Raw genomic sequence first — 13,553 nt, 5'->3', positions numbered from 1 at the left:
AGAATGAAATTTGAATTTCGTTCCAAAATAACGACGGAATGCCAGACCGTTCGAACGCATTCGAATGCTATTCTTAGGAACGAAATTTTTTGTCCCAAATAAGTTAACCGTTCGACCGTTAATGATTAACCATTCGAACGTTTAATTGTTACCATTTGAACGTAATATTGGTGCAATAGGCAAAATTATTTTGGAGGGAAATTGACAAACCGTTCGAACGTTAAATTATAAACGTTCGAATGATGCATATTCATCGTTCAAAAGTTTTTTGAAGCGTTCGAACGTGGTACCATTCGAACGGTAAGTTAATACCGTTCGAACGTATTAACTGAAAATTAATACCCTTCCCTAATTAATCCAAATTTCATGATAATAAATGTTATTTAAATGTAATATTCGGTATTAATTATATTAAATATAATAATTAATTCAATTATAATATATTTTAACTGTTAAATATATTAAATGCAATATATTTAATGCGCTTATATATTATTAAACACTATATATTATATTTATAATTTTTTATATATATAGTATATATTATATTATATTTAATTAAAATATATTATACTATTGAATATTATATAGTATATAGTATAAGTTATATTATATAGTATAATTAATATAATATAGACTACTATATACATGAAACTATGTTCATGTATTTATATAACATATATATTATATGTGATATTAACTAATATATATATATATATATAATAGTATACGTATTACATGACTTGTTTAGTATATTTTTCATATTATATTGCAGTTATAGGCTAATTAGATGACACTCTCTATTCTAGCACTATAAATGACACTATATATACTCAATTTTAGTTTTTGTATCATTATAATACACTCTAATTGCTAGTAGTATAGATGACACTATATATAATAGTAGATATCCTATTATTAAATAATATTATAATAATAATATAATATAATAAACACTATATATATATATGCATGTGATACATATAACCCTATGCTATGATACCATATATATGTTATATATAATAGGTTAATATATGTACTTGACTATAATACTAGATGTAATATGATATTTTATACTATATATGTTACTAAACTATATAATATATGTTTGATTATATATTATATAGTTATATTACTCTGTCTCTAAACTATAGTATATTTACAAGTTATTATATTTAAAGATATAGTGTAAAAAAAATACAATAAGTAACATTTTAATTTGACGTTTGAACGGTTTAAAATAACCGTTCAAACGTATAAGAAAACGTTCGAACGGTAATTTTCACGTTCGAACGTTTAATTAGAGGGGAAAAATTTTCCCGCTAATCTATTTGACGTTTGAACGTTCATTAAATAATCGTTCGAACATCAATGTTCTACATTTACACGACAGAACCTCACAATCTCGCACTCGTTCCAGTCGACTTCCAATCTCTCCCACGCTCATTTTCTTCCAACCAACGCCATTATTCTTCAATCCAGCCCTCAAATATTACTAACTTCTATCAATCTCTTATATTTTCGGATTAAGAGGTTGTTTTTACCGTTTGGTGAAGAGTATTTAAGTTTTGGGCATAGGGTACGGGTGAATTTTCCGGTTTATCTCTCCAAATCAGGTATTCTCCTTAAATATATTCTCATTTTAGATTTTATATAAGTGTTTTCGTTTGCTATAATGAGTTCGTCATATAGTTTGCTGTCTTTTGATGTAATTTGAATTGTAAATGTTGAGATTTTCGGAGGTTGAAGACGACTGTAATCTGGAATTAATCCGTTCGAACGGTATTCGTATGCCGTTCGAACGTATGTCCTTAGATCGAACAGTGACTAGCACCGTTTGAACGTTATGTTGGTCAGTGTTAAAATAATTAATACTTTAAATGCAGGAATTGAATTAAAAATTAATTATTTATAATCTACATTTAATAATACTTAAATACTTAAAAGATTAAAGTAATCAAATGAGAATGAATTCAATTACAAATTATCTAAGATTTAATAATACTTAAATATTTAATAGTTGAATTATTCAACTATAGGTTAATACAAATAGTTTTGTTTTAATAACACAAAAATACTTAATCTTTGAATTAATAAAATGAATTTTAAATAAAATACAAATAATCTAGATTTAATAATACTTACATACTTAAAAGTTAAAAGTAATCAAATGAATTTGAATTAAAATATAAATTCCGAATTATAATTAATAAAATGAATGTTAATTACAATACAAATAGTTATAATTATTAACTAGAATGTTAATTACAATACAAATAGTTATAATTATTAACTAAAATGTTAATTAAAATACAAATAGTTATAATTAATAAAATATTTTGAAAGATATAAAACAACTATCTAATTATTTAATAATATAAATACTTAATTAACATATCTTGCATTGTTTGTTTGATACATGTTATATTGAAGAATTGGTTGCAAAACAACAAGAGTTAGAGACTCAATTGGCGAGACAATGAGACATGGAAATGCACCTCAAATAACATGAAGAAGAACAAGCAGAGTTCAGGAGAGATATGCAACTCCAAATGCAACAGTACAGGCCTCCAACCAACTGATGGTTTTTTAAGTCTAGCTTATGACATTATTTAATTATGTATGAATAATGCTAGTATCATGGTTATTTATTTCTTCGCACTTATTATAAAACTTTTGTGAGTAATTAAACAGTTCCTAATTTATGTTTTTCAAATATTATGGATGTCTATTTATTTTTTTTTATAATTATTGATTTTAATAAAAATAATATCCGTTCGAACGACCTTGTCACGTTCGAACATTAATGGGTAGGCTGTTCAAACGATAATGTACCGTTCAAACATTAATGACCAAACCGTTCGAACGATACCAGATGCTAAAAAAAAACGTTCAAACGCAGGTGATTACCATAGCGTTCGAACGTTGATCAGCACCGTTCGATCTCTTCTACCGTTCGATCTGTTCCTTTAACGTTCGAACGTAATTCTATTGATCGTTTGAACGTATCTTGATAACCGTTCAAAAGATACATTAACGTTCGAACGGTAACTGAGAAGCATTCGAACGTTATTCTGGAACGAATTTTAACCGTGACAAAAAAGGTCATCGTTCGAACGGTATCAAACGGTCAATTTCAAAATCGTTCCAAAAGATATATTTTGGGACGAAATTGTGATTTTCGTCCCAATATATCTTCTGGGACAGTGATGTTGGGACGAACTTGGGACGAAATTTTTTCGTCCCAAAAAATCTTTCGGAACGAAATCTATATATTTTGGGACGAAAATTTTCATCCCAAAAAATGCTTTTTGTTGTAGTGTTAAATTTTAAGCCAAGCGTGCGCATATATATATATATATATATATATATATATATTTATATGTATGTATGTATGTATGTATGTATGTATGAGAATTATAAAGAAATTGCACAAAAGTATATTCACAAACTAGCGTGACTTGATGCAATACGTTAGATTGTAAAGTTATTTTTAATGTAAAATAGATCTAAAATATCACGTGAAACTATGCCAGTTTATGAGTTTATTTTTGTGTAATCTTTATGTATATGTGGCAGTTATATATATATATAAAATAATATTTACAGTTTTAAGATGTGTAAATTTCACTCATTTAAAAAAAACAAAAAAAAATGGATAAATCTGAGATCTACATGAAAAAAGTTATTTTTTTAATATATAGTGGACTCTACTCTTTTTTCAAGTAGAGTATATGATGAGCTTTGTAGATTGTATAATTATATCTAGCATTACTAATATTTAAATTAATATATGGACTTCAATCGGATTTTTTAAGAGTGTTCTTAATTTTAATTAGGTCAAGATTCTCTAAAATGAGTGACGCAAATATTTTCCATTTCAACGATCAGTATTTATAAATTAAAGATTGACATTTTGAGATGCGCATGATCATCATCGGTATTTATAGCTTTAGTATGTATATATGTGCTAAATTTAGTAGCTAGACGCTAACATGAATATTGCATGGTCTGGCGCAAGTAATTAATAAAATCTCAACCATTAAACTTGAAATTATTAAGCCTGCAGCTTGGTTGAGAGAGAGAGAGAGAGAGAGAGAGAGAGAGATTCCGATCCGTAAATCAAGGTGGAATTAGAGAACAGAAACCATTCTGATCAGAGAATCGTTGACGATCCATCTCGTTTTCCTCCCATTCTTTCATATCTATACGGTACTGTTCGTTGCATATAATTCCCTCATAGACATTCCAGTTGACTGCACGCTTGAAAATTCATATATATATATATATATGACTTGTATTAATCTGACATGCAGCTATTAATTAAGGAAATCGATTTTGTTCTGTGATTCCATTTTCATGGTTCCCTTCATTGTACGTACGTACGTACGTCGTGAACATCATCTATTCTCAAAATAAGCTAACAATTAAATTGATGGCCGGATTTTGACGTGACCGACATGATCAATAATATAAATGGAGATGTTAGGGAGATATATATATATATATATATATATGGGCATATTAATTATATGTATTTTTACAACTCGACCGCAAATGTCTCAACCATACACCAAGGTCGCACGTGATGGCCGGTATAAACTACATCTTGCATTTAAGATTGAGATGTGTATAATTTGGAAAATTATGAGGATGTTGTTGTTCTCCTGCGACGACTGCCATGTGCATGCAGGTGGAATATATATATTTATATATACTAGTAGTTGGGCAACGTCCAAGGGACGTTCGTCCAGTGTATAGAAATATTATTTTTATTAAAGAAAAAATTTTGAATAATAATGTAATATTTTTAGAAAAAAATATATAAATTCTAACATCAAATAGTAAAATAGACTTAAATCAGTTTTAAAGCATTTAGAATTTATAAAAAAAAAAGAATCTTGAAACAAACATGTGCAGCACAGGAGATAAACTGTTAACAGTAAAGGAACGTGCATAGCACGTTTTCTTAATTTAATAAAGCGATTATTTTTAAAAAGTAACATAATTTTTATAAAGAAATAAAATACTAAGGTTTTTATAAGATATTATTATTTGATTTTAATGTTTCATAATGAATTTAAATTGATAAATAAATAATATTTTATTAGGATAATTGTATTCATAAATGTAGTTGGTAAATATATTTAAACTTAATTATTTTACATTTCTCTTTGTTTATATAAGGAATGAATAAAAATTTTAAATCACATAAATAAATTGATATATAAATTATAATTTATATAAAAGATCATATATATATAATAGAATATAGAATATATATTTATATAATTTATATAGATATATATAATAGAATATATATATATATATATAGATATCTAATATACCTCATAAATAAATGATCATCAATGCATAGGTTACAGGATTATGCATGCTGCATGAATTTTAATAATTATGAATTTATTCATAAGTGATTGGGGAGAGAGAGATTAAAAAATTAAGAACTTTTAAGAAGAGAGAGCTACTTTAATTTATTCATGTAACTAACGGCGTTAATTTTAACGGTAAAACAACAAAAACCGTTAAACCAATAAAATTCCGTTAGATAGACACTTTATATATATAAAGATATATGGGGTATCACTTATCCCAATTATCTTTTCCATCCTTTTTGCATATATACACAACTGGAAATGCATTTTTTTTCTATTTTTAATAAAATAAAACTGAGAAGACGCACCAATATGCATGATATTATCTTAAAAATTTGATAAGTACTACGTAAGGAAAAAAGTATAGATATCCTCGGACAAAATGATTTGCGTGTCTGTTTTTTCTTTCCAAGTTTCCAAGCAGCCAAACAGGATGACACCCTAAAAGCTAGCTTGATTCCTATATATATTTTAGAATCGGTGTTCAAAGTTCAAACTGGAAGTATGGCCGCCAAGGCCAAACCGGCCCCCAAGTTTGTGCAAAATTAGGCGGGTCTCTGCTGCATGCCAAATTCAGGGCAAGTAAACGAGTTCGAAAAGCAAGAGTCAAGAGTACTCAAGAGACCAGATATCATATTTTATATCTTTTAAACAAAAAAAGTAAAATATATTCAACAAAATACAGTGGAGGCCAATGGTGGGACCCAGCACCAGCCAATCACGAAAGAAGTATTGCACAGTAACTGACCACACATGCAGTCTGCACGTGGCCAACCCATGCAGCGTCCATCAAGGGGCAGGAGAGCACAAAGTCCTTCGGGTATGAGTTTTACTACATACAAGCACAATCGCGTATTAATCTGTATATTAATATTGATTTATTCATACTTAAAATTTAAATTAACACTGTTTTTAATAAAATTTACTTTTTGACGAATCACATCATATTGATGCACAGATTAGTACACAATTATGCTTGTAACTATATTTTTCCTTTAGGTATATATGCATTGGCAAGCAATTTCCACTTTTTTTTCATCCTTTTCTGCTCTTTTGCTTACTTCCGTATTCCTTTGTTCAGCCTGTCTTTGTTTCCGCCTTTAACATGTATATAAATAAATAAATAAATAAAAACTTTGCTTGCAAGCTTGCTTGCGGAGTGATTGGCGGGGCTTTCTTTGAAATAGGAACCAGACCTCCCGAAATTCCTTCTTTTTCTCTTGCGTTCTTTTATTTGAAAGGAACAAGAAAAGGCAAGTGACACATCTCCCATGTGGTTATGAGGTTGGTTCAACCATCCGGCCCCCAACCAGCTCAAGAATCTTCTTTCTTTCTTTCTTTCTTTCCCACTGACTTCTTATCCACATGATGAAATATACAAGAAAGATTGAGAGAGTGATAGGTATAAGATCTAGTTGTTTACAACTAATACTTGTTAGGTGTGGATCAAATCAAAGTATAAAAAAGACAGGAATTCCTACATGCAAGGTGGGGTTTTGCAAGAGCATGCATACAATGGTTTATGTGTATATATAATCCACGAGAATTACACATATATCGGGTTCAATAGTACCCCACCGGCCACTCCATATTAATTTCTTGTTTTCAGTACTTTCCTTTTTCATGGGACCGGACGACTTGTATATGTTTTCTTATTTTAAGGAAAATATATTTGTAAACCTCTACTTTGTCATCCTTAATCATATTTGTTGGTAATATTATATATTTTAATTAATAGTTGTATTCATTTAAGTGATACATATATCAAATTAGGAAATTTCTATATATCATACTATCATCTCACTTGCATCTTTCTAAGTAAAATGTGTCACATTTACCACTATTGAATGATTATTTATTGCATGCTTCTTTATCATCAAGTGATAGTAAATACGTCACATCATATATAGTAAGATACAAATGGGATGATATTGTGGTATATAACATTACTCATAAAATTATGACTTAATTAAAGTATATCGTATCAATCAGCAGGTATGACTGTAGATGACAAAATCTAAAATAAAAGGTACTATTGTTTTCATCTATCTAACATAAAATTTTCACAAAACACCACGCGTATCACAATTCAAAACCTATATATATAATCTCGAAGTATATAATATATAGCATTCCTATTTCCTACGTAATTTCATGTCAAACACTCATGTAAACGATGATACAATTACGTGACTCGCAAACTAGTCTTAATTAACATCGTCATAATTAAACTGATTCAAAATATTAGATGTTCTAGGTACTTTGATCCAAGGCTTCACCGTCACATGAATGCATCCTTGGTATATAGAATTTCATATTTTTAATGTTAATATTGAGGCCCCCACAACGTGATTTTAATTTGCACTCGATCGGATTAGTGGGCTTGATGTTTTCAATGCCCGGCCACCAACCTCCTCGTTCGTCCATTTCAGTCTAGCTAAGATGTTTCAGGCCCACAGACACAGACACAGAGAGGGAGAGAGAGCCTAACAAGCCATTGTTCTTTTTCCTTTTTAAATTTTTTTTTTTTAAGTTTTACTTTGGTTTAGTTAAGAGCGGATAACTTTTTCATCTACTTGGACATCGGGCTTTACGAGCTAATACAATTGGACCCGAGGATGCTGATATCATGGTCATGTAAAAAAGGCACAAATGTGCATGTGAGATTAAAGTATATTGAACCTCGACTACTGGTTATATATTCATGTCCTCATGATCCCATGGTTGTTTGCCTAACTAAATTAAAGTAACATTATGGGGTGATGGACCAAGGAGAACAAAATGGGAATTAGTTCATGATGTACAGTACTCGAAACAGCCTTTGACAAGAGGCGCCATCGCCTTTGATGCTACTAACCCCACAATCACATGGGTTAAAATCTTTGTTGCCCATGAACCAAAGATTCTTGTAATTCCCTAATAATCCATATTGTATTCCACCAACCAAGAACCACCTAAGAATATATAACATTGTGGGCTCCATAATCTTGTAAATATTCTAAGGTGGACTTTAGTTCCTCATATCATCATGAACCGTTCTTTGATTACATCTTACTGTAATAATTACATCACCTCCCATGCATCAGCTGTAATGCCAAAGATCAACGTACTTTTTATTAATGCACTTTTTTGCTGTCTTAATGTATATATATAATATGTTATCTTGAGTCCCAAATTAATTAATTTTGGAGTCGTCATTTTTAAAAAGTCAACAGTGTTAAAAGTGACCACCAACAGATTCCTTCTTACCGTCAATGTGTGATTATTTTCCACTAAGCTAACCAATCTTTTCCCTTTTCAATGTCTTAAATTGATACTTTACAGGTCTGTCTATTATTTGCACTTTGTAGATAGATTAAGTCTTTGATTTAGTTGAAGAAGATGGAAGTTGTTTGAGCAAGTAATTAGGACCAATTCATTCACCTATATGAGATTAACTTTGACCTTTTGCAATTATTTCTACAATGCAGAAGAACTTAATTCGCTAGATGATGATCTCTAATTGTTCTCTTCAATGCAATTAGGTTGATAATTTTGCCAATACTTATCCGATCGAATGCAAGACTTTGGCATTCCATTAAAGAAATCAAGCCCACATCTTTTATGACATTCGGCATCGATTCTTTTATTGAGCAAGAACTTAATTTCGAAAGCTTGTTTTTAAAATGATTGAAGGTAGTTGTAGTATTTTGGACACATCACACATCTTAACACAGGAGTTGTGATCATGACTAGCTAGTCATGATTCTATATATTATGCGGATCGATCGATCCTCTACCAAGTTTTGCAATTTGGTCATGATCAAAGTGATAAAAGAAAACAAGTCATCAGCCTAATGTATATTTCCTACGTGATAAAAGCAAGAAAACAATATATATATTTTAATTTCTTTACTCATGATGTTTGATGTTTCCATTAACGTACTTAATTAATTTTTAGGAGACGAGTGCATGTCAGCTGTGATCTTTAAGTGCAATATATACCCAGAAGTTATACGTACGTACATGCTACATATTATCTTCCTTACTTTCTCACAATATTCCCCATCGCAACTCGTGCTCGTAAATGATCGATGTTCAACACCACGCGGTTTTCTCTCGTGATTTTAGCTGGCAATGCAAGTCTTGCCGGCCAGCTGGATCGGACTGAATTATATATAGTCAAGTACTAATCCCTAATCTTGAGGGTCAATATTCATCTAGTTAATTTAATTGTCTTGGCTCCGATATATCCTCCACAGGCGCTGCTTTAATTTATTGGTCTCGTTTCTTCTGTTCCCACTCTTAAAACTAATCCTTCAATACCATTCATCCATGCATGAATCTTTTTATTTCTAAGCAAGCTCGATATATAATAATTAAGAGATATACAAATACATGAGTAAAGGGTAGGGGATCCCGAAAAACACCTTTCTTAACTAATGCAACACTATATATATATATATATATATATATATAAAGAAAGAAGCACTAGAAACAAATAAATATTTTATTATACCCTTTATGCTAAAGAGGGAGCCGCACAAAGTAGCAGTTTTTACATAAGGAAAAATATAGTTGCAAATACAATTGTGTACTAATTTGTGCACCAATATAATGTGATTGATCAAAAAGTAAATTTTATTGAAAACAATGTTAATTTAAATTTTAAGTATGAATGAATCAGTATTGATACACAGATTAATACGCAACTGTGCTTATATATAACAAAACTCTTTACACAATTCGAGAGTAGAATTGTAGTTCCATGATTGTAGATGATGGTGATTGTATTGACTACAGTTATCTTAAAGTATTGGTTGTTGGGGGAGTCTGCTGCCACGTGTTCACGATCCTGTGACCAAATAGGATAAATCTTATAATAAAAAGTCAGATAATCCGAACGGATCGTAGTTCATAATTTTTAATTACTAGTTATTCATTTAGTACTTAATTATCTTTTGCAATCAATAAATATTGATTTGCTTAGAAGGGATCGAGGATTTAAAAAAAATTAGCAGTACCACTACTTCCTATAAAATTAATGATCATATACATTAATATTGCATGCTTCCAACATCGACAAAGACAAATTGAGGGTTATGCATCTAATTATAGTGCTAGCTAGCTACTAGTACTCAAAAATGCCTGCATGCAACAAATAAGAGCTATAACAATAATGGTCATATTTCTTTCCCATTTTTCTTTGATCTTACAAAAGTAAATTTATAAACTGATATAATTTGATGTGATTTGTTAAATTATAAAGTTATTTTTATCATAAAATAGATTTAACATATTATATATATGAAACCATGTCAGCTTGTGAATTTATTTATATAAGATCTCTTTGTAACTATAGCATTTCCATATTTCTTTTTCATTTTTATTTCCACCTCACTAAATTAACCACATTTAGAAAAGAAAGGAAAAAGAATATTGACACCCGTGCAAATCAAGTGTCGGTGTGCATTATTGACATGAGGGAATGGAAAACAAAACTATATATATTTTCTTTTGCTCCATTTATTTTGACCTCTAAATTGTCCTTGTAATGTATTGACAGTCCTAGCTCCTTGATTATACGAATATGCAAATACATCAATTAAGAAACAATGTTTCCCTCTGCCTAGTTCTGGTCCCATGCTGCGATCTACATAATTTTCTACTATCGTTTTCAATTTTAGTCCATCTTGATGAGGAGATTGGCGAGCTTGTGTATGACGATAATGAGACTGATGATGTGTTGTATGCTGATGGTCATGAGACTCTGGTCGTTTGCAAGAGTCTACTGACTCCCAAGGGCGATTCAAGGGACGATTGATTGAGAACCAATATTTTTCACATGACTTGCACAGTTACAGATAAAGTCTGCAAAATGACCATTGACAGCGGCAGTTGTGAGAATGTAGTGTCCGAGGAGGTTGTTCAGAAATTACAGTTGAAGACGGACCATCATCCTAAGCCATACAAGTTGTCATGGCTAAATAAAGGCAGTGAGGTAATAGTTGATAGGCGATGTCTCGTGTCTTTTTCAATTGGTAGAAAATATTTCGATAATGCCTGGTGTGATGTTGTGTCTATGGATACATGTCATGTATTATTGGGTCGACCTTGATAGTATGACCGTAGTGTCATTCATGATGGACGAAAGAATACGTATTCCCTTAACATCAAGGGAAAAAAGATTGTATTGGCGCCTCGGCGGGAAGGACTCACTCCTACCTCAGTAGCCAATAATTCTAACCTGCTTTTCATGTCCAGGTTTTTAGATGAGATTGAGCATGGAGATGTGGTCTATGCTTTACTACCTTGCGAGAATAGTGCAATAGAAGTGGATATAGAGTTACCAGTAGAGGTGCAGCGGCTGCTAGCAGAGTTCTCTGACTTGATGCCAAAGGATCTTCCTCCTGGGCTACCGCCTATGAGGGATATTCAGCATCAAATTGACCTTATTCCTAGGTCAAGTTTGCCGAATCGACTAGCATATCACCTCAGTCCCAAGGAGGCTGAAGAGTTGCAGCGACAGGTGGTAAAGTTGTTGGAAATGGGCTATATCCGAGAGAGTATGAGCCCATGTGCCGTCCCTGCCCTGCTAGTGCCAAAGAAAGATGGTTATGGGCGTATGTGTGTTGACAACCAAGCGATCAACAGAATTACAGTGAAGGAAACTATATCTAGTTAGAGACCGACTCAATGATACCATGTAAAGGATTAACACTGCTATTGTTTTTAGAGAATTCTAAATCTCATAAAATATATTGATGTACATAGCAAGTTTTTATACAAACCATTTGAACAACCTAATTATGGAAAGCAGTAACGTAAAATCTATATTTACATAAAGTTACAGCCAAATAAGAAATTGATCCTAGAATTATGCTTTCACAAATCTTTGCTGATTTTACTGTGTCTGTTGACTGTGGGCTGGCATTGAGTTGGCTGTAGGATCTTCCTTGATAGTATCACTGCTTCCTATAAAATTAATTATCATATACATTAATATTGCATGCTTCCAACATCGACAAAGACAAACTAAGGGCTATGCATCTGATTACAATGCTAGCTAGCTACTAGTATTCAAGAAAGCAGACATGCAACAAATAAGAGCTATAACATTAATGGTCATGTTTGTTTTCCATTTTTCTTTAATCATACAAAAGTAAATCTACAAATTAATATGATTTAATGTAATTCATTAAATTATAAAACTACTTTTATTGTAAAGTAGATTTAACGTATTATATGAAATTATGTCAATTTGTAAATTTATTTATATAAGATCTCTTTCTGGCTGTAGCATTTTCATTTTTCTTTTTTGTTTTCATTTCCACCTAACTAAATTAACCACATTTAGAAAAGAAAGGAAAAAGAATATTGACACCCGTGCACATCAAGTGTCGGTGTGCATTATTGACAGGGAATGGAAACAAAACTATATTTCCTTTTGCTCCATTTATTTTGACCTCTAAATTGTCCTTGTAATGTATTGACAGTGCTAGCTCCTTGATTGTACGAATATGCAGATACATCAATTAAGAAACAATGTTTCCCTCCGCCTAGTTCTGGTCCCATGCTGCGATCTACATAATTTTTTAGTGTCTTTTTCAATTTTAGTACATCTCGATGATCTGCAGTGATACCCCTTGGAAGGGGACCTCCTCTTTTCATAAACCCATTGGACAACCTTAATTTGGGCCTAAGTGCCCCAAACACCCTAGGTCAACAAGCCTTGAGCCGAGAACTCAGCCTACTAAAATAATAGGGTGATAATCATTCTAAAATCTCGAATAAGTTGTAATATGTTAACCACTCTAAAAGGTAATGGAAGTTCATGCAGCTATCCTGTTACTCGAATTTCAAATGAGAGATAAGAAGGTTACTAAACCTAAAAGGGGGCATTGGGGTTTTATTTATATCTGCCCATGTATGACAATGAGATCTTCTACTATTTCTTAAGAGATTCTTATTATTTTTTCTGACTAAGGTTATATTTGGATAGTGAGGTGATCTTAAATAATCTGTTAATAATAGTGAAAATGTAATTATTAAATATTAAATAATAGTGAATAATAATAATAAAAATATTAGTGAGAAGTATGTAAAAGTTAGTAATAATAAAATATTAAATACTACCCAAACACAGCCTTAAGCATCGAAGGCGTTTCTACGCACTCCCAA

At 31.1% G+C, this 13,553-nt stretch overlaps 1 protein-coding gene across 1 annotated transcript; it reads left to right on the top strand.

Moving 5' to 3' along the window:
- The first annotated feature begins 11,250 nt into the window (after nucleotides 1-11,250).
- On the top strand, nucleotides 11,251-12,057 carry LOC122294651. The gene is made up of 2 exons (XM_043103586.1): nucleotides 11,251-11,373; nucleotides 11,494-12,057. Exons 1-2 carry the CDS (start codon nucleotides 11,251-11,253, stop codon nucleotides 12,055-12,057), a joined length of 687 nt encoding a protein of 228 aa, XP_042959520.1.
- The last annotated feature ends 1,496 nt before the right edge of the window (nucleotides 12,058-13,553 follow it).

The sequence above is a fragment of the Carya illinoinensis genome, chromosome 1 (genome assembly GCF_018687715.1).
Source record: "Carya illinoinensis cultivar Pawnee chromosome 1, C.illinoinensisPawnee_v1, whole genome shotgun sequence".
NCBI classification, from domain to species: Eukaryota; Viridiplantae; Streptophyta; class Magnoliopsida; order Fagales; family Juglandaceae; genus Carya; species Carya illinoinensis.
Note: the sequence above shows the minus strand (reverse complement) of the source record. Positions and strands in the feature narration are given on the sequence as shown.

What these genes read in the sequence shown, in the direction of transcription:
- LOC122294651 (XM_043103586.1), top strand. Translation starts at nt 11,251, where the DNA reads ATGACCATTGACAGCGGCAGTTGTGAGAATGTAGTGTCCGAGGAGGTT. An exon ending in GGCTAAATAAAGGCAGTGAG is followed by an intron (nt 11,374 to 11,493) that starts GTAATAGTTGAT and finishes CGACCTTGATAG; the next exon opens with TATGACCGTAGTGTCATTCA.